This window comes from Lynx canadensis, chromosome C1 (genome assembly GCF_007474595.2).
Source record: "Lynx canadensis isolate LIC74 chromosome C1, mLynCan4.pri.v2, whole genome shotgun sequence".
In the NCBI taxonomy this organism is placed as follows: domain Eukaryota; kingdom Metazoa; phylum Chordata; class Mammalia; order Carnivora; family Felidae; genus Lynx; species Lynx canadensis.
The window spans coordinates 201703340-201728680 of record NC_044310.1 but is presented as its reverse complement, the minus strand read 5'-3'; the positions used below and the strand labels follow the sequence as shown (position 1 = coordinate 201728680).

Sequence of the window (25341 nt, the reverse complement as noted above, 5' to 3'; positions counted from 1 at the left end):
TGGGTGGGGTCATAGGAGAGAGAGGGTTTTTAGTGAAGACACGAAGGCAGAAGTGTTTGATGGATATAGTAGGTTGAGAGCAATTTAGGTAGTGTGAGAGGCCAAGAAAGGTAGCCTGGGGCCTGCCTCTGGTTGGTCTTAAAATACCAGACCAAGGAGCTTGAATCTTACCTGGTGGCAATGTAGGAACCCATGACTGTGTTTAGTCGGGAGAAAGCCATGATCAAAGCTGTAATTTAGGAAGATGTAGCTGGTGAATCTGGGCAGGAAGGGTGCAAAAGAGGAGACTTTGTTTGAGTTAAGGAGGTGTAGTTGCTTATTAGGTAGACTGGGTTGGGGGATTGCATTAAGGTGCTGACCGTGGAGATGAAAAAGAAAAGTGTCAAGGACGCCGCGGGAGTAGAACCAATGCATTTACAAGTTGATTGGATGTAGTGGGTGAAGGAGAGGAAGATATCAACGATTATTCTGAGGCTCCACGAATAGGGGCAGAATGCTAGTTCCACTAACCAGCCCAGAGTTAGGAGGACAAGTGGATTTTGTGTGAGACGGAGACGCCAGTGTTCCCTGTGTTGAGTCTGGAGGTGACGGTGAGCCTGCAGGTGGGAGAGATGTATGGAAAGCAGCTAAACATTTGGAACTGGAGCTTGAAAGAGTGGAAAGAACTACTGATTTTGGAGTCATCCTCGCAAAGATGTAGGTCACAGCTTTGGGCGTGGATGAGATCTCTGTGTCAGGGGGCATGGAGAGAAAAGTAGGACGAAATGGCCCTGAGGAGAAGAGAGAGGAAGGGGACTGAGACAGAATGTTCAGGACAGTGAGAGAAGACAGGGACAGTGGGTCACCACAGAAGTGAAGACGGTAGAGAGTTTCCAGGGGGAGGGGTGGGGGGTTTGCAGTGTCACTGCAGAGGGATCACGAGGAAGAGGATTGGGAGAAGTTCACTGGGCGTGCCACTTAGGTGGCCCCAGGGATTTTCAAAGGCATGTAGAGAGTGACAGAAAGCAGACTGCAGGAGTGAGGAGCGAGTGCAGGGAGAGTACAGACAGGATGTCAACTATTCTTTCAAGTGGCTGTGTGATAAAAGGGAAGACGACAGTAGCCAAAGAGAGTAGCAAGATATTGAGAGCCTGTTTTTTCCTTTTTTTCTTTTTGTAAATCTAAGAGGCATGAGAATGTTTTTAGAGGAGAAACAGAGGTTGAATATGGAGGGAAAAGAAATAAGAAAAAGAATGTAAGAGAAAGAAAGAAGTTGCTAGAATAAGGTCTCTAAGGAGGTAAGAGGGGATATAGGCCCAGGAGCCCAGGTGGATGATTTAGGCTCAAGCAGGAAGTGAGATACCTCTTTGTGAAGCAAGAATAACGGATGAATACAGATATAGGGAAATACCTGTATCAAGCTTTGGGACCTCAAATTGAGAACCCAACATTTACATTTCATCATGGAAATAGGAGATGGCATCGAGGCCCATTCAGTCATTCATTGAGCACAAATCCCTAGTCTGTGTTAGTCTAGGCTCTGGGAAAATGGAGGTAAACAAAGCAGGTAAAAATCCTTGCCTTCATGGGGGAGATGGCCAAAAAACAAATAAGCAAACACATGTATAATATGTCAGATTGCTGATAAGTGCCATAGAGATAAGTTAAAGCAGTCAAGCGTCAGTGAGGGCTAGAGGGTAGATGGGTGGTTGCACTTTACGTAGGATCAGAGGAGGCTTCACCGGGCCACGAGGGAATGCGCAGATGGAACAGCAGGTGCAAAGGCCCTGAGGTGGGGGTGTGCCTGATGCGAGGAGCCTAGCGGGGCATGCAGTCAGAGAGGTGATGGGAGTGGGGGCCGGCTTGCAGTGGGCCTTGTACGTGATCGTGAGAACTTTGGTACTCTGTGTGCTGTGTGCAGAGCAGTGACATCATCCGACTTGCTCTAGAAGGATCGGTGTGGCCAGGATGGAAGGGAGGAGACCGGTGAGGAGGCTGCCGCTATTGATCAGGGAGGTGGCTGTGGAGATGGTGAGAAGTGCTCAGGTTGTAGACAGTTTTGAAGGTGGAGCCATCAAGGCTAGAGGTGGGATGTGAACAAGTCAAGGACCGCTCTAGGGTTTTGGGTCTGAGCAACTAAAGGGTGGAGTTGCTCTTTCCTGAGATGGATAAGGCGTGGGAAGAGCGGGCTTGGGGGGAGTGTCCTAAGTGTGAGTTTGGCCGTGATCGATTTGGGATGCTCTCGAAACCACCAAGGGGAGAGGTTGGAGTTTAAAAATGCGGGTGTTATGATGCCAGTATGTGATGTCACGTGAAGTGTGGCGTTGCATGTGGCACCTAGGGGTGAGCATGGATACAGAAGAGGTCCTAGGACTGAGTCCCAGAGCCTCCCACATGTGACGGTGCGAGGAATGAAGACGAAGTGGCCAAGAAACTGGTGTGGAGCAGCTTGTGAAGCAGAGGGTTGGTGAAGGAGCCTGGTTCCCTGTGCGGCCCCTGAGGTGTCAGGAGGTCAGTGACGGTGGATTAAAGGATGACATAGTAGGTCTTTCTAGTGCATTCAGGTGGGCTCATTTTAACGACTTTTTGGTGGTGCCCAGCAGCTTTGGGCGGCAGTAGAAATGTAAGGGGCTCCGGGGAAGAAGGTTACCTAAGGTACGTGTGAGGGAAAGGTGAAGGGCAGAGGGATGCTAGGAGGCTAGGGAGTGTGGCCCTTGGGCCAGGCTGGTAGGATCACAGCTGAGGCCAGGAAGAGGCAGGTGACCATGAGAGGAAACAGGTCCTGGGATGGGGCCAGGCCGATGGTGAGGGCGGGTGAGGTGTGGGCCGACAGGACTGTAGTCTCCTGGTCTCTGGCTGGCACCTGCTCGCCCCGTGCTGGGGTTAGAAAAGAAAGAGCTGTGGCGTCCCTGCCGACAGCGGGAGGTCCGCCTGGCCGTTGGAGAAGCAAGACCCTCTCTTCTTGTCTGACACCCTCCCACCTCCCTCCAGCGTGTGGTCAGATCCTAGACTCAGAACACCAACTAATCTTGATTTTCTCTTTGTTTTTGTTTTGTTTCGTCTTGTTTAATGCCTTGTCCCTTGCGTTCTCCGTGTGTCCCGTGTCCACCTGCCCCCTGTGCTGTGGGTGTGGTGCCTTCCTTGCCTGGTGTCATCCTCTCCCGCTCACCCCCTCCCTGCCGGCTCCCCGGGGTGGGGGTGGGCAGCATACAACGCCAAGCTGCAGAGCATCGGGCACACGAGCTTCCAGCTGCCTCCTCTCCACCGGCTCCGATCTTCCTCCCTCTCTGGTTGGTCCACCTCTGCCCCTTCCCCCTGATAAGTCTGCGGCCCTCACTATGGCTCTCAGCTTCTCTTCCTCTCTGCTCCATGGGCCGCTTCTTCCAAACTTCTGCCCAGTCTAGTCCTCTGTCCTCATTTTTCCATTCCCCTTTACCTTTCTCCCTTCCCTCTTCTGTTCTCTTCTTTCCATCTCTTCCCATTCTCTTTGCCAGCCCCTTACTGCCCCCCCCACCCACTTCTCTCTCCTCCCTCTCTCCACACTCTCTCCCCCTCCTTTCTGCATGAGCGAGTGCTCCCACTTCTGCATGGACACAGGCCTGATGCCTTTTGCCTTGGCCTTATCTGCTGGGAACAGGGTCTGGGGTGACTAGATGAACTTACAGGCTCCTGGTGGACACGCAGGCCACCGCGTGAGTGTGCTCAGTAAGGGTGAGGACAGCCCAGCTCTCTGGCTACCCTGGCCAGACCACTCAGGCTGCTGGGCCAGGGCCTCGGTAGGAGCTAGGCTGTGCTTTGCGTGGGCCACCAGGCTCACGACAAAGAGCGAACATCTGTGCTCTGTCCACTCTAGAGCACACTACTCTCTGGGGATACAGCACGCCCTCTGACCTCATCCTGAATCTCGGATCCTAGGACCCGTGGCCAAATGTCAGAAGCCCTGGGTGTGGTCCTGGCTCTGCCTGTGACCCATCTCTGTGACCCTGGGCAGGTCTCTTAATTACTCAGGGCTCAATTGCCTAATGTGAAAAATGGAGAGATCATAGCCCTGCCATGTGTATTTTACATTGGTGGCTTGATGTCCTCCAGTATGGTGGACCCTTTATCAAGGGTCTGTGTCTGCTCGATGATGCCCACTAACGTCTGCCCCTGGCCTCTCTCAGACGTAAAGGCCCATAGTCTTTTAGCTCTATGGAGGGAATCTTGTTATCAGTGCCCTGAGCCTCGAAGCCCGGAGGCCCAGGTTAAGAAGGCTGCAGTTCCGGGAAGAGGCTTAGGGGACAGTGGGGATTGTTGGCTCCCACTGGCGGGATCTGGTGCTTGTACAGCCCCTCCTCTTCCCAGTCCGTGGATAACAGGGAGATGGCTCTAGCAGAATGCCCCCTGTCCGCCCCCTCTCCCCTCCCTTCACCCTTTCTCGGCCCAGTGGTGGGGAGTGTTCAGTTGGGCCCGGGGGATGGGGGCAGTTGTGGGGTGGGGGGCCTGTCCCGAGGGGAGCTGGCATGGCTTGCCCTGGGGCTGCTAGTGTGATCGCCGTGTGGCTTTCTGGTGCCCTGGCCCAGCAGGTGGCCTCCCGGATACCCTGGCTTTCGGAGCCCCAGGCATGCCGTCGGACACCCAGCCCCGTCACCTGGAGCTGAGGAATCCAGTCTTTTGGAAATCGGAAGGCTGGAAAGAAGAGCTGGGTCTGTGGGGGTGGAAGTGGCCAGTCCGGGGGCAGCAGAGGAGACATGTGATGAAGCCTGACACCAGGGCATTTGTCCATGGGACTCGGGTGGTGGGTGGCTGTGCTCGGCCAGAGCGGGTGTGTTGATGTGTGTTAGGGCTACAGCGCCCAGACTTGCAGTGTGTGTGTGTGTGTGTGTGTGTGTGTGTGTGTGTGTGAGAGAGAGAGAGAGAGAGAGTATGTGTGCGCGCCTGTGTGTGTGTAGGGAGACAGAGGCCCTGACAGACTGGGAACAGGCTCAAGAGACTGAGAAAGTCTTGGGGTTGAGGGTGGTGGGGGGAAGGAGGGGAGTGGGGAGCAAGCGTATTTTTATGATGGGTCAGTCTGCGGGACACGAGGGAGGGGTGTTCTCTCTCTGACACTGGCTGTAAGCTTGTGTCCAGCTGTCCCAGCTTGGCTGAGGAACAGTAGGACTCTCTTCCCTCCCCCCCGGCCATGCCCTGTCTCCCCTCCCATAGAGAAGGACAAGAGAGAGGGGACACGCTCTCCAGCACTCCGGGGCATATCTGAGCCTGCCAAGGGGGACAACAGTGAGATACTGTGTTCAAAGAATGCGAGAGCCCTGGCCGGCCACTGGTGCCATGGGGCACACTGCGGGGGGAGGGGCTGTCCCCATGGGAGTGGAATGCGGGGTCTTCCCCCTTCTGCAGACTCCTGGCTCTTTGGAGGTCATCCTGTCCATCCCCCTGCCTTAGGACTCGAGGAGGTGTGATCGTTCTCAGATGTCTGACTGCCTTGTGCCAGGGCCTCATGTCTCCACATTTGGGAAGCCCCTCCAGTAGTCTGGCCTCTCCTCTGCGAGGTGGCCACCATTTGTGGCCACCATATGGGGCACCTAGACATGGAGGATGCTCTGAGCAAACCGGGGAGATTTTTCTCTGTCCCTCTGGGAGATTCAGGGCCTCGGATTAAAACAGACCCACTTTTCAAGGGCAGACATCAGATCCCCAAACAGGCCACCCCTTGCAAAGACACGGGGACCTGCCAGAAAGAGGCTGCTGGGCTGGGTGAGCCGGAACTGACAACCGGCCCTAATGCACTTCTTTTAACCTTGGGGCTGAACTTCGTTCCAAACCCCTAGAGCCTTTCTCAAATGGGCCTCCTTTGTCACAATTATTATTAGAAAATCAATGGCTATGTCTGTTTCTTTCTAATGTTTTTGCCAGGAATGAAATGAGCAGCAGCTCTAGATGAGGCTGCCCAGGAGGCCAGGGGAGGAAGGGGCTCAGCAGAGGTGGGAGAAGCGGGGTGAAGGCAGGCGCACCCTCAGTTGTGAAGTGGCATTCGATGCTGCTGCTTCTCTGAGGGCTGGGAGCCTGGGGTTTGCTGCGGGGTCCCCGGGCTCTGCTCAGCCCTTTCAGGGTCTGCCTGCACCTTTGACCCGGGCTGATGCTCAGACCCTAGTTAGGGCTATGTGACCCCCATGCTTCTATTCTGAAAATAAGGGCATTTTAAGGTGACGGCTTTTTTGCTTTAAGGAGAGCCGTTTGGGAGTCTGGATCACTGTCCCCATCAAGGGGCTCTTTTGTCTTGGTGGAGGTAACGGGGAGGCTGCCTCTGGGCAATGAGGAGCCCAAAGCGGACCCCACGCCATCTGGGTACCGCTGTGCCTTTGTAAATTATGCCAGTCCTGCTGCTCTCTGGATGGGCCCCCAGTAATGGGACATGAGTGACTGTGTGTGTGTGTGTGAGGGAGAGAGTGTGTGTCTGGCCCTAGTTTGGCCTCGGCATCTTGCTGCTCACGACAAGTAGGAAGGCTTCCCAGCAAGTGCTTCTCATGGCAGCCTTAGTGGCTGAGCCAGGCCGGAGCTGGGGTGGGGCACCTGGGGGCACGCCGACGCCACTGTGGATGGTAGACGATTCGGTCTGCAGGAGGGTGATTTCTGCTTGGCTGCGCTGGCACATTTCTGGTGGCCAGCGGTGGGCACGCGTGCGTGTGTGCGTGTGCGTGAGTGGTGTGCAGTGGGACAGCGTTCCCAGATGTGCTGACATGAGGTGAGTGGGGCCAGCGTCCTACGTGACCTTTGGTATATCCCGGCATTTCCTCTCACTTCACCTGCCCTCCTGGGAAGTGGTGAAGGCAGAGCTGAAAGTTCCCTCACACAAGATAACGAAGACAAGAAGCCTGTCCTCAGGCTGGGTCTTGGCCTCCGGGACCTGGGGAGTAAGTTTTCGAGGATTCTGGAGCCAGCTCCATGAGGCAATGGGTTCCGTGCCTCAGCCCAGCTGTGGGAAGACGGAGTGGGAAGGAAGGAGGGCGAGGCTCCCAACGTGCCCGGGCCTGTGGAACGGAGGGGATACAGAAAAGCAGATGGAGCTCATGACTTCAGCCCCTCTGCCTGCTGTTCTGCTGGGAGGGGGAGGGTGGGAAGCTCACCATCTTTGGGGCGAGGAAAGGGGTGAGTAGATGAGGGGCCGGCGGAAGGGAAGTTGGCGAGAGGTTTCAGAGATGCATGGGAGGAAGGGTGGGGAACCCCAGAGAAGACCGGCGATATTCTAGGGGCCAGCTGGGGCTGGGGACTGCACGATAAGACTTGAGTCATTTCTTTGTTTCTCCTCGGGAGCACCATTTGCAAGATGATGCGTTATTGGCTCTTTCCAAATTTCTTCCCCACGGGCCTGATGTTGCTTGTCGGTTGACGCGGTCACCTTGGAGACTGTCTCTCCTCCTTCCACCTTCCCTCATTTCCCTGGAAGCTCTGGCCCTGTGCCTCCAGGGTTTGCAAAGAGTTGACATCTGTTTCTTGTATCAGCCCTTGTGCTTTGGGCCCCAGCCCCGTGCAGGGTAGCGATTCCCAGTGAAGGCCAGCCCAACCTTAGCAGCTCCCCCGCCCTGCAGAGAGAGCCTGGGGTGCGGGCGGAGGGAGCTTGTGGGGAGTACTCAGGGGAGACAGGCCCAGCTCCAGTGTGGCCCCTGGCTAAGGTGCACCGCCTTCTCTGGGGGGATCAGGCCTCATCGATCCTTTCTCGCCTAATATGCTCATTGCCTTCTATGCCCTGCATTCTTCCCAGGGGTGCAGGCTCGGGAGAAGCAGCCTGCAGAGCCCCCAGCCCCTCTCCGGAGGCGGGCAGCCAGCGATGGACAGTATGAGAACCAGTCTCCAGAACCTGCGTCTCCCCGTAGCCCTGGGGTCCGTTCCCCTGTCCAGTGCGTCTCCCCCGAGCTGGCTCTCACCATCGCCCTCAATCCTGGAGGGCGGCCCAAAGAGGTGAGTCCTTGGGCTGTGTCCTGTGGCCAGAGAGGGTAGTGGAGCCCACCTGAACTATCCAGGGGCCCAATAGTCACCTGAGTGACACTCTCCTGTCAGTAAACTCAGTTCTCACCCTATGTCTCTTCTCTGGCATGTGGAAGCTGGCATTTCCCTCCCTAAATAACTTGTATGCTCCCACTTCTTACATCAACACTGAGGTTGAAGTTCCCCCTTTGACTCCTAAAGGGCGCCCCTTAGCAGGGTGGTAAGGATCCTGGGTATGACACAGATGACCCCAGTCTCTACACTCCGAACCCGATCATAGAGACTGACAAGAGTGTCGTTGAATTCTTTCTAGGTATAGAGTTTTCTTGGGATATCTAATTTCTGTGTCAAAATGTTTGCACTTCTGAGACATTTCAGTAGTTGGAGGCAGTAGATTCCAGCGTATTAAGGCTGGGACAGGGCTGAGGAATATGCATTGTAGACGTGCATCTTGGAAGATCCTGATACGAGTGGCCCGTGTTGGATACAATCCAGGCTAGTGAGTTACTCTGGATATAAATGGCTCTTGGACATCTTTTCTCTCCTGACTGCCTTCTGGACCCGTGTCCCCCATCCCAGCCCCTTGTCTTTGGCCCCGTTGTGGAGTATTTCCAAGGCAGGTGCCCCTCATTTCCACCCATGCTGACCCACGGTTTTGCAAAGAGCCGATTTCCACGGTTTTGCAAAGAGCAGTGATGAAGAAATTGGTGGCCATCTCCCTTTGACCTTTGTGCTTGCCTGAGGAGGGGTGGGTGGTCGGGCTGACGAGGGGACTAGTGGGCCGGTTACTTGGGAAGCCCCTGATTGCAGGGTATGGCCGCCAGTGGGCATCCCCTCTACCTGCCCTGTTCTTCTCTTGCAGCCCCATCTGCACAGCTACAAGGAAGCCTTTGAGGAGATGGAGGGAGCCTCCCCGACCAGCCCACCACCCAGCGGGGGTAAGAGCTCCTCACTGAGTCTGTCTTCCCTGGGTCCCCTCAAGCCCCTCTCTCAGCCCTGGCCTGAGTAAGCACCCCGGTGTGGGGGGAGGTGCTGGCAATGCTGGGCGTGGCCAGGATCTGCCACTCATTTCACTTCACCATCCTGCCCCAGTCTCTTCCTTCCGTTGTCCACGCGCACACATGTACGGATGCAGCAGCCACAGGCTTGGGATCCTGCTGACCTTCTGTGGGGTCCCCGGCCTCCCACCGTCTAGATTTTTCCTAACTGTTGAGAGTTTTTGCATCCCGTGTGCAACATCCCCCCCGCCTCCCCCAATTCCTAAAGCGACTGTGACTTGCCGATGTGTCCCTGAGATACCCTTTGACCTACTTGCTCCTGATGCCCATTTATGTCTACATCCAGGCACCTGTTCCGTTTCGGGCAACCTACTTAGTTTCCATCAAGGAAAGAAAGGCCCAGAACACTCAGCCTGGCAGAGTCCCCATCTCATCCATCCTCGGTCTCCAGGCAGGAGCATTTAGTTTGTACCTCCTGATGCACTCACTGGAGAGGCAAAATCCCCCAAGGACACAGGCATTTCCAACCAAACAGAAGACCCGTCTGAGTGCAGGGGTGGCATAGAAGAGGCAGGAGGAGCTGGAAGAGGGCAGCTGTGGGACAGCAGTGATAGGACAATACTGAGAAGGACTCAGGGGGGGTCTGTGGCAGGCTCGGGGCAGCAGAGGAGGGAGAGACCGGGGAGGGGAGGAGGGTGATAACAGAACTGGTGGCATGTTCTCCTGGTGGCTGGCTGTCCTGAGGAGGGGAGGAACGTGGCACCAGTCCCCCGCCACGGTGCCAGCACAACTAGTGTTGGCTGTCATCTGGGACAGGCAGGAGGCCCAAGTCGTGAGCAGTAGCTCACGTCCAAGGAAAACAGGACACGAGTCACGTTTGTGATGAGACATTTTCTAGCAGCCGCCTTGAAAGACATAATAGGAAACCGGAGGAGTACATTTTAATATTTTTCTATTTAACCCCAAATATCTAAAATATTATCGTTTCAATAGGTAGATCAAGGTAAAAATAATTTTTTTTAATTTTTTTTAACGTTAATTTATTTTTGAGACAGAGAAAGACAGAGCATGAACAGGGGAGGGTCAGAGAGAGGGAGACACAGAATCTGAAACAGGCTCCAGGCTCTGAGCTGTCAGCACAGAGCCCGACGCGGGGCTCGAACTCACGGACCGCGAGATCATGACCTGAGCCGAAGTCGGATGCTTAACCGACTGAGCCACCCAGGCGCCCCTCAAGATAAAAATATTAACGGGGTCTGTTACAATCTTTTTTAAAAAATGTAAAAAGAGGCCAATGAAATCCCTTTCAGTAACAGGTTTTATTTAACCCCAAAGACCTGTCATACAAAGAGATGTGTTGCCTTCTTATTTCACAGTGAGTGTTTGAAATCGGGCGTGTGTGTTACACGTGCAGCACATCTCGATTCAGATTGGCCACACCGCGCAGGTGCTCTAAAGCCACGTGTGTGCCTCAGGGCTCCCCTCGTGGACAGTGCGGGCCCAGGGCGGTCTGCTCAAGAGGCAGCTCTGTGGCCTTTTGTGACTCCGTGGAATCGCTCTCCCTGGTCTCAGCCCTCTGCCTTCACCCCTGCTCCAATTCGCGGTTGGTCCAATCAGCCAGGATCTTGGTCATCACTCTGTTTGGGATGGAAGCCATCTGGGCTGAGCTCGATTTAGGTTTTGTCCCGTGTGCCTGTTCCCATTCTTCTCGCCCTGCCCTCGCCAGCCCTGGTGTCCCAGCGGGGAGAGTAAGTCCGAGGTTTCATCGGTGCACAGGGTTGGGAGAGAGGACAGGGGCGGAGAAATGCGAGGAATTTCTCTGTTGGGAAGCAAAAGCCTTGCCTGGCTTCAGGGCCACCCACTCGTCTGCCTCAGCAGAAGAGCCAGATGCCTGGGGACTGGGGCATGAGTGACGAGGCAGCTGGAGATGCTTGAGGTGGAGCCAGGAGAAACCTCCCCCTGCCTCTTGTCCTCTTTACCTTGGGTCGCTGGGCCACCTGTGCCTCTGCTACGCCAGCTGGGCCCACACATGCACACCTGTGGGCTGGAGATGCTTCGTGCCCATTCCATGGGCAGTGGTCTCTGAAGCTGGGCTCAATCCTCCGTAACTAATCATGTTCAAATTCATTCGTTTGACAAACATTAATAAGTGCTTCATAAATATCTCTTGCAAGACACCATTTTCAGTAAGGGGGGGTGCTGGAGGGTGGTAGAAACCAAAAGTGTGTGTGTGTGAGTGTGTGTGTGTGTGTGTGTGTGCACGTAAGGAGAGAGACCTGCAAACCTAGATCTGCCTCACTACCCAGATGTGTATGTTTGTACACATTTGTCTCCTGTGCTGTATTTGTCTAATCGACACCTAAGGATGGTGTGAGGATAGACTCTGCCCCCCACCTGGACCCCTGCGAGTTCCCACTGTTCCTGTGTGCACCCATGTACGCAGCCACCTGTGCACCAGCAACTTATGTATGTCGCTTGCATTGAGAGCTTGTAGCTTTTGTTTCCTGTAGGTCTCTCTGCCTTTTGGGAAAAGGATTGTTGGGGGGGGGGGCCCAGAGCTGCTGTGGGTGTGCTAGGCATCGGAGGGTGGCCGCTGGTCTGTTGAGGCCAACGGCGTGTGGCAGGCAGGCTTGGGCCCTGGCCGATCCGTGCAGCTCCGTGTCCTCAGGGCCTGTGGCCTCTGCACGCTTCCCGTGGCCGGGCTAGGAGACTTCTTTGCTTCTTCTCAGAGGTGTGTTAGGAGAGGCAGCTACTGCCACCGAGGAGAGATCTCGTGGCTGGGCATAACCACTGCCCTGCAGTTCAGCTCGGACACTGGCCACGTCCTTGGCTGATGGGAAAACGGCTGACAGCCCTCTCTGACCTTGTGTGTTCCATGACACTTCTAACCCAGATGGGCAGCTGCGAAGGGCCCTGGGGTTTGCGCAGGGAGTCAGTGCTCTTGGCCAAGGATGGTGGCGATGGGGCTTCTCCCTCTTCCCGGACGCTGGGATTTGGGGGTACAGAGAGCCTCACACTGAGAAATTCTCTCTTCCTGGGGCTTGCAAGCAACGTGGTTGGCCGAGGGCTGCCCTGGGGTCTCAGGGTGGGTGCGGCTCTGCCCGGGATCCCTTTCCTCCCTCTGTCCTTTACAGGATGTGCCGTCTTGATATCCCATTTCCTTTAGTTCTCTAAGTCCATTGAAATGCGTGGTATAGAAAGACTGTGCAGGGGGGGGGGGGGACAAGAGGATGAGGGAAGGGAGAGTATAGTATGGAGGAAGTCAGAGAAAGCCAGAGAAGCCTGTGTGTATGTCGTGAGCCGTGGCGATTCAAGGGGATCACGGCGATGCAACTGAGGTCAAGAAATTACTTTCTTGAGGTTGAGGGCCAGGCTGAGGGGCAGCTCCATTTCTTGACTTTGTCTACCCTTGGAGCTGTGGAGGAACACAGAGACAGGAAAGGGCAGTGGCAGCGACTTCTGGGACTGAAGCTGGTTCTTCTGCACCCCCTCCTGTTGCCCACCCCTCACCGACATGCCCTCACTTATGGGTGTCCATACTCCTGCCCCTTTTCCTCTCCCCACACCTCTCTCGCCCCGAGGCTCACTCGCCATGTCTCCTTTCTTCTTTCTGGCACAGTGCGCTCCCCTCCAGGTCTGGCCAAGACACCCCTGTCGGCTCTTGGCCTGAAACCCCACAACCCAGCGGACATCCTGTTGCACCCTACCGGTGGTGAGTGACTGGGCATGGAAGGTGGGGGGGGGGGGAGGCCAAAGGAGTGAGTCAGCATCTGAGGACCCCTGTGGTCCTGGGCGGGGCCTCAGGATCTAATCAGAAAATGCCCCGAGGTGATGGGTTCTCAGGACCCTTCTGGAAACAAGATGGCAACCTGGCTTTGTGCCCACACTGTCAGGTCTGAGTGGGGGTTCCCTGTGCAGGGGTGGAGGCAGGTAGGTCCCTTTATAGTCTTCATGGGGTCAGTGCCACTCCCGGGGTCCTCCGACGGGGGGATTTGGAGGCTTGGCCTCAGTTTCCTTCTCTGCCAGAAGCCTGGCTCTGCCATCCCCCAGTGTTCAGGCACTGTGTACTTGGAAATACACACACGCACACACACACACACACACACACACACACACACGTACACACACTCCCAGTTCACACCTCCTACTTCCTTATCGCGTGCCCCAGCTCCTTTCCTCCCTGTGGGGAAGGGGAGAGTGGAGGGCCCTGGTCCCTGAGTGGCCATTCTGCACAGGCAGAGCCCAGAAGGTTGTTCCCTAGACTCTGGCTTTAGGGCTGGGCTGGGGCTCTTGGGGCCAACTTTGCTTTTTCTCCTTAGTCACCAGAAGACTGATCCAGCCAGGTAGGAGGGCAATGACACACATGTGTGACCCACACGGCCGGCACAGCCTCCCACTTGGAGGTGTCTGCATGGCCAGGGACACTGAGTCACCAGGGAGCAGAGGGGCTGGGGCTGCCTCTCACCGGCCAGCGCACTTCTGCTCGAGATGTAAGCCGGGGGGGCAGGGGCCGTGAGAGGGGCCGGCTTTGTCCTTGGGAGCGAGGCTGTCCTTGAACTGTGTACCCTGAGCCCTCAGGGTCCTGTCAGGGTGGATCTTACCCCTCACCCTGGGCTCTTCCGCCCTGGCCTCACCCCTGCTTTCCTACCACCTCTTTCTCAGTGAATTCTCTTTCAGGAAATAATCCCTGTTAATCGGTCTCTCTCTCTCCTTTCTGCTCTTCCTCACCTCCTCATCATCTGCCTCTCTTTCCTGCCTCTCCTTCCTGCTACCTCTCCTCTCATCTTCCCTCAGAGGAGGATGAGGGGAAGGTGGTGACAGAGCTTCCCAAAGGTAAGTGTGGCTTTGCTGGTGGCCGCTTCACTCTCTCTGAGTCTGGCAGTGGCTGTTCACGAGGGGCTTGGTTGGGCTGGCTCGGGGGCAGTTCTCTTTTCTGATGGGTCTCAGATGACCAGGTACATAGCTTTCTGGTCCCCACCCCCTGGTGATGAGCTGTCCCCCTGGACGCTGCCCCGAGTTCTGACCGAGGAGCTGGGCACAGGTTCAGGCGTAGCCAGCTCCGGGTGCCAGTGTGGTGCCACCTCGCGATGATCCACCCCCCCTCCACCCCTGCCCCTTCCTCCCCCAGTGACACTTCCTCTAGCTTGCCTGTGGTGCGGACAGCCCCCTCAGAGGGTGAAGGGACACACGTTATCCCACTTCCTGGGGCGTGCCCCACGTGCATAGCTCAGAGCAGGTTTCTCAGCAGTCTTAGAGCTGAGAGTTGCCCCCTTGAAGCCCTTGCTACCACAGATGGTGGGTAGGGAGTCTGCTTTCTGGAATCTTGGATGCCTCTGGGGATTTCATGACAGCTATGGATCTCCTCCCACACAAATGCATCGGGACACCGTGCACATAATTTTGACAGTTTCAAGGGGTTAGCATGTCTGTGTCCCAGCTTAACCCTCAGTTTAGATGAATTCTGTGTTGTACACGAAGCAGAGCAGGGGACATAGGAGGGGACATAAGCAGAGGCGGGACACAATCTGGTTGGAGACCTTTAACTTATTAGGAACAGGATTCAAGTGACGATTCAAGAGCATCAGGTGAAATGAAGGGGGTGCCGGCCGAGGCCGTCTGTGTGTGACTCTGGGCATCAGGGTCCCCGTCTCCACCAGGGGGGCTTGGATGAGGTGGGCACTGAGGTCCCTTCCAGCTCTGACATGTTAAATGTTCTGACTTCCTACTCGGGCCCTCGTTCCGTGTGGCCTGCTTTCTTTAAAGGCTTTATCTGCTTTTCTGAATCCCACCTGCCTCTTTCCTTTGCACTCACCGCCTTGATTTCCCACCCCCAAAGTGGGCATGAGCTGTGCCCCTCTGAATCTGCACACTGGACACCAGCCAGAGTTTGGGCAGCAGCCCCAGGCTGCCTGGGGGTTGCAGAACGAGGTGGCCACCAGCAACAGGCCCCAAGTTGGGGGGGCCACAGCGTGCTCTTGGCTGCCCTTCTCCCCAGCCTCCTACGGGAGTCGGGGGTGGGGAAGGGCTTTCCCCTAGGCCGGCTGCTGGCTCCTAGCTCCTGACAGGGCAGTGGGGATGGGACAGGAGTCCAGAAATGCTGGGGCCCAGGAGCACCCACAAGCCCTCTCCAGTGGGAGGCTCTGAGGGGGGGATTATCCCACAGGCTGATAGGTGCTGGATGTTGTGTTTCCCACTTTGGGGTGACACTTCAGAGAAGTGAGTCTCAGCAGAACTGAACTGCCCATTTTACCGCACAAATGACTCTCGGACTTCAAGGCCCCGAGTCCTCTGACCCTCCTTTGTGCGTCTGGGAGCCACAGAGTTTGGAGGGGATGGTTCTTGGGGATCACCTCTGCTGGACCCATTGTTTCCACAGATGTGGGACGGAGGCCTGTGTTGTGAGTGAGGATCTGGGGCTTCGGCCCAAGGCCCCAGTTAGGAGGCAGGAGGGCCCAGACTGGACTTACAGGTCTCCTGTCTCCTAGTCAAGGGGCTATTTCAGAGCCCCCCTCCTGCCTCCAGACACTGAGCCCTGGGATTCCAGCGTGGGGGTCAGAATTGCTGTCGTGGCCTGGGGTGCGGGGTGGGAGAGGGCCAGGGAGCGAGGCTCCCGGCCAGTTCCATTTTCCCTGACTCATGTACCACCTCCCTGGTCAGACCAAAGCACATTGTTTGCTGACCCTCCGAAGCTCTGCTTGATCTCCCTGCTGAAACTTTGGTGGGAAATTCAGAGAAAGATGCCTGTGAGGAAAAATGATCAGAGGCAGAATTACTCGGCTAGAGGAAGAGCAGATTTTAGGGGGATCTGCTCTCAAGGCACTGTGCTAAGTGCTTTACATGTATTCTCTCATTCTTTGATTCATTGATTCCATATTTCACGTCCCTATTACATGCCAGTCACTGTGCCAGGCTCTGGGAATATACTGATACGCAGTACTGTGATTCCTAATCTCATGGAGCATATACGTGATCAGGAGACAGAATTAGGTTACTTGAAGTTACGCATTGAGATGGCACTCCAAAGGGAAGGGATACAGTTTATGAGACCTTATAGCCAAGAACTTGACGTTGGTTGAAGAAGTAAGATGTGAGGGTGAGTGACATTAACTTGGTGAAACTGGGAGGTGAGGAAAGCATTTGATGTAGAGAAAAAGCATGTACAAAGGCCCTGGGGTGGGAGGGAACTGCATGTTGTTTCTAGGAACTGCAAAATCAGTGAGGCTGAGAGCAAGAGGGAGCTGAAGGCTGGAGTAAGGGGGAATGGCTTTCTTCCTCTCCTTCCTTCATGAAGAAGAGAACTCAGTCCCCAGCCCCACTGTTTCCATTTGGAGGTTGTACCCTGGGCGAGGGTACACTGTATGCAAGGGGGTTGGGGGGCACTGCAAGTGTAGATCAGCAAGGATCCCAGGGTGGCCAGGGGACGGATGGATGTCCTTGTCTTCCAGTGAGAGAAAAGGGGTGCTGAGGACTGTGGGCACCCGGGTGAAGCCAGGAGCCTGGAAAGGTACAAGAGTAGTTTTCAGAGAGTGACCCAGAATGGCGAGGGATGGGAGGGGAGAGTAGACTCTGGCTTTGCGTCTCCATTGCCATTTCTGTGGGCTCCGTGTTGCATGGTTCCTCTGCCCTGATGGGTTACCCCAGGACACAGCTATTCCCCCCGCCCCCCAAGACTAAAGACACATGAAACGACTGGCTCCCGGACTTTAGCTGGCCAGTGTGTGTGCAGTGGGTGGGAGGGCAGCTCCAGGTCAGACCGCCTGTTTTCCTAGGCCAGCTGTGTCCCTCAGTCCCCTGTGACGGGGTGAGGGACTTACATTCTCCTCCTTTGCTCATGTAATTGCCATTGTTATTATTATTAATAGTTCTGGCTGACATGCTGGAGTACTGGGTCACAGCCAGCTCTTGGTGTCCCCGTGGGGCTCTGGCCCTTCTCTAGGCTACCGGGAGCCGGCGTTGAGAATCAGGAGACCACAGTGCTAGTACCTATGGCCATTGATTGGCTGTGTGTTCTGGGGCAAATCACCCCACTTCTCTGGGCTGAGGAGACGGGTGAGATCAGGGGTCAGTAAACTATGGCCACATCTGGCCCATTGCCTGTTTTTGTAAAGAAAGTTTTATTGCCATACGGCCATGCTGTTTTGTTCACGAATTGTCTATGACTTTGTGCTACAAATGCAGAATTGAGTAGTTGCCACAGAGACCATTTACTAAATGGTCTAAACGATTTACTATCGAACCTTTTACAAAAGCGCGTGCCTGCACTGGGCCAGAGGGTCTCTGTAGCGTCTCCTGGCTCCAGCAGGTCCTCGGGCATGGTCGGCCCAGAACCAATGTCTTTGGAGTGACAGAGGCCTGGGGCTTCTGTGACATGGCTGGGTGGCCTGGCTGGTGGAGGTGGGCTTTTGGGTAGGCCTTGCTTACCTCTGCCTGTATGGACTCCAGCTTCGGGACACCGAGGTGGCTGTATCACCCTGTGCTCCGTACCTGGAATACAACACCCCATGCTTGACCCTCTGAAGACATCTTGCCCTCCGCCCATCTGCTGTCACACAGTCCTGGCCCGCGAAAGCTCCAGGGGCCTGGCTGACCCAAGGCAGCACAGATTCTCTGGTTCTTCACTTTCTCAGGCTGATTTCAGCAGATGCCCCGATTGTGGGTAGTGTGTGAGCCTGTGTTCTGATCATGTCCCTCTTGGGGGAGACGGGATCGTGCCAGGTGTGGAGGTGGAAGGAACATCATCCGTCCCTGCTCATGTCCCTGGAGAGGCCGAGTGCCCTGCTTCTTCTCCCTGCGTAGCACGGAGTTAGTTTCAGGCCTGGCCTCAGAGGTCTGGGAGGAGGGTCAGACAAACGCCAGCTGGGGGTCAGGAGATCTGGCTCCGGGCCGCACCTCCGGACACATTGATCGCTCTCCCCAGGCCTCAGCGCCCTCACCTGTAGAACGGCCTTGCTGGCACTTGTCCCACAACCCCCCAGATTCTGAGACTCTGCTAAACACCAGACAGGGATAGTCATGTCGGTCTCGGGAGGAATGCTAAGTGTGTCAGGCAAGGTGGGTGGGTGTGTCTTGGCAGGGAAGGGGCTGGGCGTGACTCACCAGCGCGGGCCTGTTGCTAGGCCGGCAAGCCTGTTTGTGGATTCTGGGCGTGGGTGGAGCCCATGTGAACCCTGGCTCTGTCCCGAATGTGGGCAAGGCTGGGCTGGAGCTCTGGGTTCACTGTAGAGCCCAGACTCCAGTGGTGCCAGGGGGACCTTGAAGGGCCTGGAGGTTGGGTAGAAGGGTCTTTGAAGGAAAGAAGCCGCTAAAAGGGGTGCCAGCTATAGACAGGTGTCCTAGCTCTAGGAGGGAAGATTCTACGATGGCTGTGTTCAGCGGCAAAGCTGGGGTCCGTTTCTGGGAAGCTTCTGTGAGCGAGGCCCTGGTTAAAGGCTCTGTGGGGGCTCTCACAGCTTCTCCAAGACACTGGGAAGAGGGGGAGTGTGGGTAGGCCGGAGCCCGAGGAGTGCCCTTTGCATGCTTGGCTGTCCTTTGGGAGCTGTCCCCACAGTCTGGGGAAATGCTGTTGGGTTCCCTGACAGGTTGGGAGGGGTCTACACTGCACCCTCGTGGACCTCAGTGTCTCTTCTGGCCCTTTCCAGAGCCCCGGAGCTACGTGGAGTCGGTGGTGAGGACGGCAGTGGCTGGGCCCCGAACTCAGGACCCGGAGCCCAAGAGCTTTAGCGCCCCACCTGCCCAGGCCTATAGCCACGAGATGCCCCTGAGGAACGGGACCCTGGGAAGCTCCTTTGTCTCCCCCAGCCCCCTCTCCACCAGCAGCCCCATCCTCAGTGCTGACAGGTAAGTGGGGAGGAGGGTCCAGGCCTGGATCTGCCTGGAGCGTGGGTGGGTAGAAATCACGTCCAGATGGCTGCACCTTGGACACCAGCCCCCCAGGGTGCATTGGGAGAGCATCCCAGGTGCCAAATATCGTGGAGCATGAGGATGGGTGAACTGTAATTCCCAGGCTGAATTCAATGCCACCATCCAGAAAACTGTGCCGGACGTGCACCACCATGCACCGTGGTAAACCAGTCCTTCCCCCAACTTTAAAACCTAACGACAGCACCCACTATCTAGTGAGTCTTCCAGTGTGCCAGGCGCTTTGCTAAATGCTACTCTTAGGATCCTACTTTTCAGAAGGGGAAACTGAGGCACAGGGAGGCCAAGTAGCTTGCTCAAGGTCCTGCAGGCTAAACAGTAGTGGAAATAGGATTCAGACCAAAGGCGTCTGGCTCTAGAGCCCATGTCTCTCCTGGACCTGCATTTAGGTGCCCGCCTGTCACAGGATGACAGTCGGACGTGCCCAAAGCAGACATGTACGTGTCTGGAGCTCCCAGCAGGAGGCTACCGTTTCTGGGTAGGGGTGCAGAGAGGGTTTCTGGGGGCTGGAGGTATTTGTGGTGAGGCCAGGAGGGTGAGCAGGTGTTGAAAGGGGGAGGGGGAGGGAGAGGGCACTCTAGAAGGACAGCACAGCCAGGGTGGAGGACTGGGGTGCGGACGTGTTGGTGCGGGGGGCTGAGGGCACACAGTGGCAGGTGAGGAGGGCCGTGTTGGTGGAGGGTGCCTGGCATTCGAGGTGGGTGAGACAGAGAGGAAAGCCTGGAATCAGGCAGGGGAGGGCTCTGAAGGGGAAGCCCCCTTGTGGGGGGTAAAGTGAGACGCTGCTCAGCTGGGGGAGTGGGTGTGGGCTTGGCAACAGGGAGAGCGTGACCTGACACAGGACAGGGAGCCCGGGGTGAGCTTGGGCAGGGCGTAAGGTGCCGGGCACGGGGGTTACGGACTAGACTAGGCTGCCCCGGGACGGGAGACGGCTGCTGGGCGTCCCTTTGCACGTCCACCCCCTTCCCTAGCCTGGGCTCCTAGAAGGCCTCGAAACTCTCCAACCATGTCCTGCTACTATCACTGGCCAGGCCCCGGTGGCTGAGTTTGCTGGAGGCCCTCCGCCCTCTGTTGGTCCCGCACGGCGCGCCCCCTCCCAGGTCAGGGTGTGGGTGGCCGGGTGAGCAGAGGCTGCGTTCTTCTGCTCTTCTAAGAATTCTGGAACCTCAAGCCAAGCGTGCACCCTCAATCCACCTTGCCCCCTCCCCAGCCTCTTGACAGGCAGACGGCTCCACTTCTTGGGAAATCTGCTCCGAGCCAGAAGGTGCATTCTTCCTTTCAAGGAAAGGACATTTCCTAACCTAGCCAGCCCCTCCCCGCTCATGTCCAGGGAGCCCTGACATCAGGAAGTTTTCACTGTTTCTCACTCAAATTCCTCCTGCTGTAGAGTTGGCTCTTTTCAGGGCTCAGGAAGCTAGTGTTTCTCCTGTGGGGTTAATCTTCCAGAACTCCATGTCAGTCCCCCCGACCCCACCCTGCTCAGCCGGACACTCCCTCCATTCCTCAGAGGCCATGTTATTCCGTACCAGGAATGGCATTCCACTCTAGCCACTTCTGGGATCTGAGGTAGACTTTTTCTTGGCCTGGCCCGTGACCTGCTTCTTGCCCTTGGCTCTTGCCTGGCCCCCCACCTCACTTCAGCCGGGGACCTGAGCTTATCCTGGCCTCAGCCTGGCCTCGAGACTCCCTCCAGTCTGTAGTTCCAGGTTGGCCCATATTCTTGTGTAAGGACACCCTCCCAACCCCTACCTCACCCCCCACCCAGGGGCTCTTAGAGCAGAGCCTACCTGCCACCTCCCTGCAGCTACAGCTGATGCAGGGTCCCTGTCAACCTTGGCCTCTCCCGCCATATCAACAATGGATAGGAGTTTGGGTCTGGAAGGAATCAGGGTTATCTGATCCAGCCCCCTTGTTTCCCACATGAGGAAACTTTAACAAGCACGATCCAGGTTGCCCTTAACCTTGGAGGAGAGCCTGTGATTGTGGCTGTCTGCCAGGTACAGTCCCCTCTGAACTGAACTTTCCAGAGTCTTAGAATTGGGAGCAACCTTTGTGCTCATCTACTGTAACCTCCCGATGGAGGAAATTCCCACCACAACATTCAAGAGGTTGGTCATCTTCTGCTTAAATGCTGCTAATGACGGGGGTCTCATTACCACGCAAGGCAGCTTGCTGTATTAGTGGCCAGATCCAACAGCTGGAAAGCAGACCTTACAATAAGCTGAACTGTCCTGCTCTGAGATGTGGTGTCTTTGCCTTTTGCAGCTATCTGGGAATGAGAGCCCAGGTCTAGCACTCTCAGTGTTCAAAGTTGCTAGTGGCATCCTGGGAAAAGTGAGTCAAGGCAGGGATACTCCTGGTAGGAACAGGAGCCGGGTGGTTTGACCCCACCCTGGTGTTCAGTGTCTGTGGTGCTGGAGGTGACATGGGGACAGCCATCTGCAGTTTCCATAGGGGAGACCCCTTGCTTTGCCTTCTGGTTGAGGAGTCAACAAGGGGCAGTGGGGAAAACATGGGCTTCAGAATCAGATGCGACTGAGTTGGAAGCCTGGTCTTTTACAAGCTATGTGGTCGTGAGCTTATTGCCTAACCTCTCCGAGCCTCTGTCTCTTCTTCTGATGGTTCCATAGGGTGATGTGCAAAAGCGGTGACATTCTGGCTCATGCCAGTGGGGCTCCTAGTGTTGCCGCTAGCGGAGGTGGTGGGGGGGGAGGGCTGAGTGCTCCCTGCAAGCCTGGCCTTCATGAAATGCCATCTTGACATCTCAACCTGCCCCCTCTCTTTCCAGCACTTCAGTGGGGAGTTTCCCCTCAGGGGAAAGCAGCGACCAGGGTCCCCGGACACCTACCCAGCCTTTGCTGGGTTCCGGCTTCCGTTCCGGCAGCCTGGGACAGCCTAGCCCTTCGGCCCAGAGAAGCTCCCAGAGCTCTTCTCCTCTCCCGACCGTGGGCAGCAGCTACAGCAGCCCCGACTACTCACTACAGCAGTTCAGCTCCCCAGAAAGCCAGGCGCGGGCTCAGTTCACCGTGGCCGGCGTCCACACGGTGCCTGGGAGCCCTCAGGCGCGCCACAGGACAGTGGGCACCAACACCCCCCCCAGTCCTGGCTTCGGCCGCCGGGCCATCAACCCCAGCATGGCTGCCCCCAGTAGCCCCAGTTTGAGCCACCGCCAGGTGATGGGTCCAGCGGGAACTGGTTACCATGGTAGTGCAGTCTCCAGCCCCCAGAGCAGTACAGCGACCACCCCAGGAAGCCCCAGCCTGGGCCGGCACCCCGGGGCCCACCAGGTTTCAGGCCTCCACGGCAGTGTGGCCACTACTCCGGGAAGCCCCAGTCTGGGCCGGCACCCTGGGGCCCACCAAGGCAACCTGGCCTCCGGTCTCCACGGCAATGCAGTAGCCAGCCCTGGAAGCCCCAGCCCGGGCCGGCACCTGGGAGGGCCTGGATCCGTGATTCCCGGCAGCCCCAGCTTGGACCGGCACACGGCCTATGGCGGCTATTCCACCCCCGAGGACCGGAGACCCACGCTGTCCCGGCAGAGCAGTGCCTCTGGTTACCAGGCTCCCTCTACGCCCTCCTTCCCTGTGTCCCCTGCCTACTACCCGGGCCTCAGCAGCCCCGTCACCTCCCCGTCGCCGGATCCGGCAGCCTTCCGGCAAGGGAGCCCGACGCCAGCCCTGCCCGAGAAGCGGAGGATGTCCGTGGGAGACCGAGCAGGCAGCCTCCCCAACTATGCCACTGTCAACGGGAAGGTGTCCTCCTCGCCCGTGGCCAGCGGCATGTCCAGCCCCAGCGGGGGCAGCACCGTCTCCTTCTCCCACACTTTGCCCGACTTCTCCAAGTACTCCATGCCAGGTGAGCCCCTCCTTCCGCCCCCGCCTCTGCCGTGGCACATGGCCCACTGGGTAGGATGTCTGTGTCCATCTCTGTGCTGACAGCTGTTTGGCACACAACCAGGGGCGGCTCACTGACTTCTTGGCCTCAGTTTCCTTGTCTGTATAATGGGAGTTCGAGGTGGCCTCAAAGTAAGTGCGGGGGCAGTGATGAGGATGTGGGTGCCCATGAGGAGCAGGAGGAGGGGGAGGGGGAGGAGGAGGAGGATAATGATAGTGTTACTGTTATGATTATCATCACTATCAGCTTAGCTTCTGCCACTCACTGAGCACGTGCTGTGTGCCAGGCTCTGAGCCATTCGCTAGCTCTTTAATCCTCGCGGCCGCCTGGCAAAGTAGGTATTATTACCCCCATTTTATGCATGAACAAAGTGAGGCTTAGAGAGACTCCGTCATTTGTCCAGGGTCACACAGTTAGTAAATGGCTTCCGATCTAGGCCCATTGGCCATAAAACTCATGCTCTCAAAGCATTATTGGAGTTGTCTTCTCGTGTTTCCACATTTATGATTTAGCATAACTTTGAGAATCTGCCTTCCCAACCCGGACTGCCATCCCTGTGGCCTGCCCACAGCACTCAGTCCCCACCTTTTGATCCCACTGTGTGCACATCACTGTTAACGTATCTGGCGGCCACGTGCACTGGGGGCTGAGGCCGAGGGCTGAGCATTTTCACTGGAGTCTGGTTTCTGCCGACCCGGCTTTGCTGAAGCTCATGCACGGCCGCACACGGATCACACCTGTGTGATTTGGGCGGGTCCCTCTCCCTCTCTCAACCTCACTTCCCTCGTTTGTAAAGTTGAGCGGTTATCCTGGGTGCTCTCCCTGAGCATCTTCCAGAACCTAATGCTCTGTAAAGCATCTCTGGTCTGCAAAGGGTCTGGGTGGGGGTCGTTTGCCAGGGAAGTGGGGTATGTGACTCACAGTAGATGGCCTCTAAGCCACCTCCTCCTCTGTTCCAGGGCAGGACTGATTTTTTTTGTATGTGAATATGATGGAGAACACGGGCTCTTCATATAGGGCATGAGGAGGGGCTTGGGGAGAAGTGATGGAAATGTAGCTTTCTTCCCTCAACTGCAAGGTTGCTATGACAAAGTCGGGAAATTCAGCCAGTGGAGAAAGAGGCTAGCAGGTGGGGTGCGTTAGCCTGTGGAAGGGAAGCTGCAGGAAGGGTTTGGTCCGGATCTTCTGGAGAGAAGAGAGGGTGGGGTGGAGGGAGGGCTTTCCTCAGCTCAGTGAGAATGCTGTGCCAGGCTTTTCCATCGGAGAGCAGCTCTGCGATGCACAGTGGCTGGCAGGAGACAGGGGAAGGATGGGCAAGCCACTCGAGGCCCCTTCCAGCAGGGCTCTGATGGTGTTGAGGACACTGCCTTTCTGTGTTAGTTTCCTACGGCTGCCGTAACAAAGTGCCACAGACTTGGTGGCTTAAGAGAACAATTTAGTCTCTCATGGGCTGGAGGCTAGAAGTCCAAAATCAAGGTGTTCGCAGGCTCCTTCTGGAGGCTCGCGGGAGAATGTGTTCTAGGCTTACTTCTTAGCTTCTCGTGGTTGCTGGCACATCCTTGGTGTCCCCTGGCTTGTGGATGTGTCCCCCCAGCCTCTGCCTTCATCTTCACAACTGTCCCCATGGTCTCTGTGTCTCTCCTCTTCTGAGATGAACACCGGTCATATTGGATTGGGGCCTGCTCTGATCCAGCATGACCTCATCTTAACTTGTATCCACCTGAGGAGACCTATTTCCACATAAGGTCACATTCACAGGTACCTGGGGTTAGGGCTCCAACCTACCTTTTTAGGGGACACATTTCAACCCATAACACTGTTTTTTTCTCTCCGTCTCTCTTAGACAACAGCCCCGAGACACGGGCTAAAGTGAAGTTCGTCCAGGACACTTCCAAGTATTGGTACAAGCCTGAGATCTCCAGAGAGCAGGGTGAGTCCTAGGTGGCACCGAGGGTCCTGTGGTCCATCAGAGGTCACAGCTGGCTGCAGCCCACCATGTCTTCCTGGGAAGACTTACTCCTTTTTGCAGGACAGGGTGGACACAGAGGGGGGCTGGGATCAAGTTCAGACAGTAAGAGGCACCTCCTTGCGGTGAACTGTGGGGAGCGGAAGCATGGTTTGTAGACCTACAAAGGGTGCTTAAAAGTAGCAAAGTCTCAGGGTGCCTGGGTGGCTCAATCGGTTAAGTGTCCGACTTCGGCTCAGGCCATGATCTCATGGTTTGTGAGTGCAAGCCTTGTGTTGGGCTCTGTGCTAACAGCTCAGAGCCTGCAGCCTGCTTCAGATTCTGTGTCTCCCTCTCTCTCTGCCCCTTCCCCGCTCAAGCTCTGTCTCTCTCTGTCTCAAAAATAAAAATAAAACGTTAAAAAAAAAAGGTAGCAAAGTCATGATTTTCCAAGCAAGGTAAAAGGCCAGCCAAGGTCATAGAACAAATCTTAGCTATGTGATGTGGAGAGTTTTGCACATTTTACAGGCAAAACAAAGCTGTGGTTGTGGGGGTGGAGTGAGGCCCACCGGGCTCCCAGGGAAGATCTGTGTGGATGTTAGGCAGGTTTTGGAGACTATGGCCCAGGGCCCGGACCTCTTTCTG

General features: G+C 56.2%; 1 protein-coding gene across 10 annotated transcripts in view; it reads left to right on the top strand.

The window, feature by feature from the left end:
* Positions 1 to 25341, top strand: part of TNS1 (tensin 1) — a 181496-nt gene that overhangs the window by 143241 nt on the left and 12914 nt on the right. For 4 of the 10 annotated variants that reach the window (XM_030327632.1, XM_030327642.1, XM_030327641.1 and 1 more), the window contains 9 exons: positions 3186 to 3269; positions 7718 to 7914; positions 8804 to 8879; positions 12559 to 12651; positions 13259 to 13282; positions 13734 to 13772; positions 18578 to 18776; positions 21646 to 22712; positions 24595 to 24681. In XM_030327632.1, coding sequence (XP_030183492.1) covers positions 3186 to 3269; positions 7718 to 7914; positions 8804 to 8879; positions 12559 to 12651; positions 13259 to 13282; positions 13734 to 13772; positions 18578 to 18776; positions 21646 to 22712; positions 24595 to 24681 — 1866 coding nt within the window. The remainder of the gene's footprint in view (positions 1 to 3185; positions 3270 to 7717; positions 7915 to 8803; positions 8880 to 12558; positions 12652 to 13258; positions 13283 to 13733; positions 13773 to 18577; positions 18777 to 21645; positions 22713 to 24594; positions 24682 to 25341) is intronic. The other 6 variants (XM_030327637.1, XM_030327633.1, XM_030327634.1 and 3 more) reach the window with 6 other exon arrangements.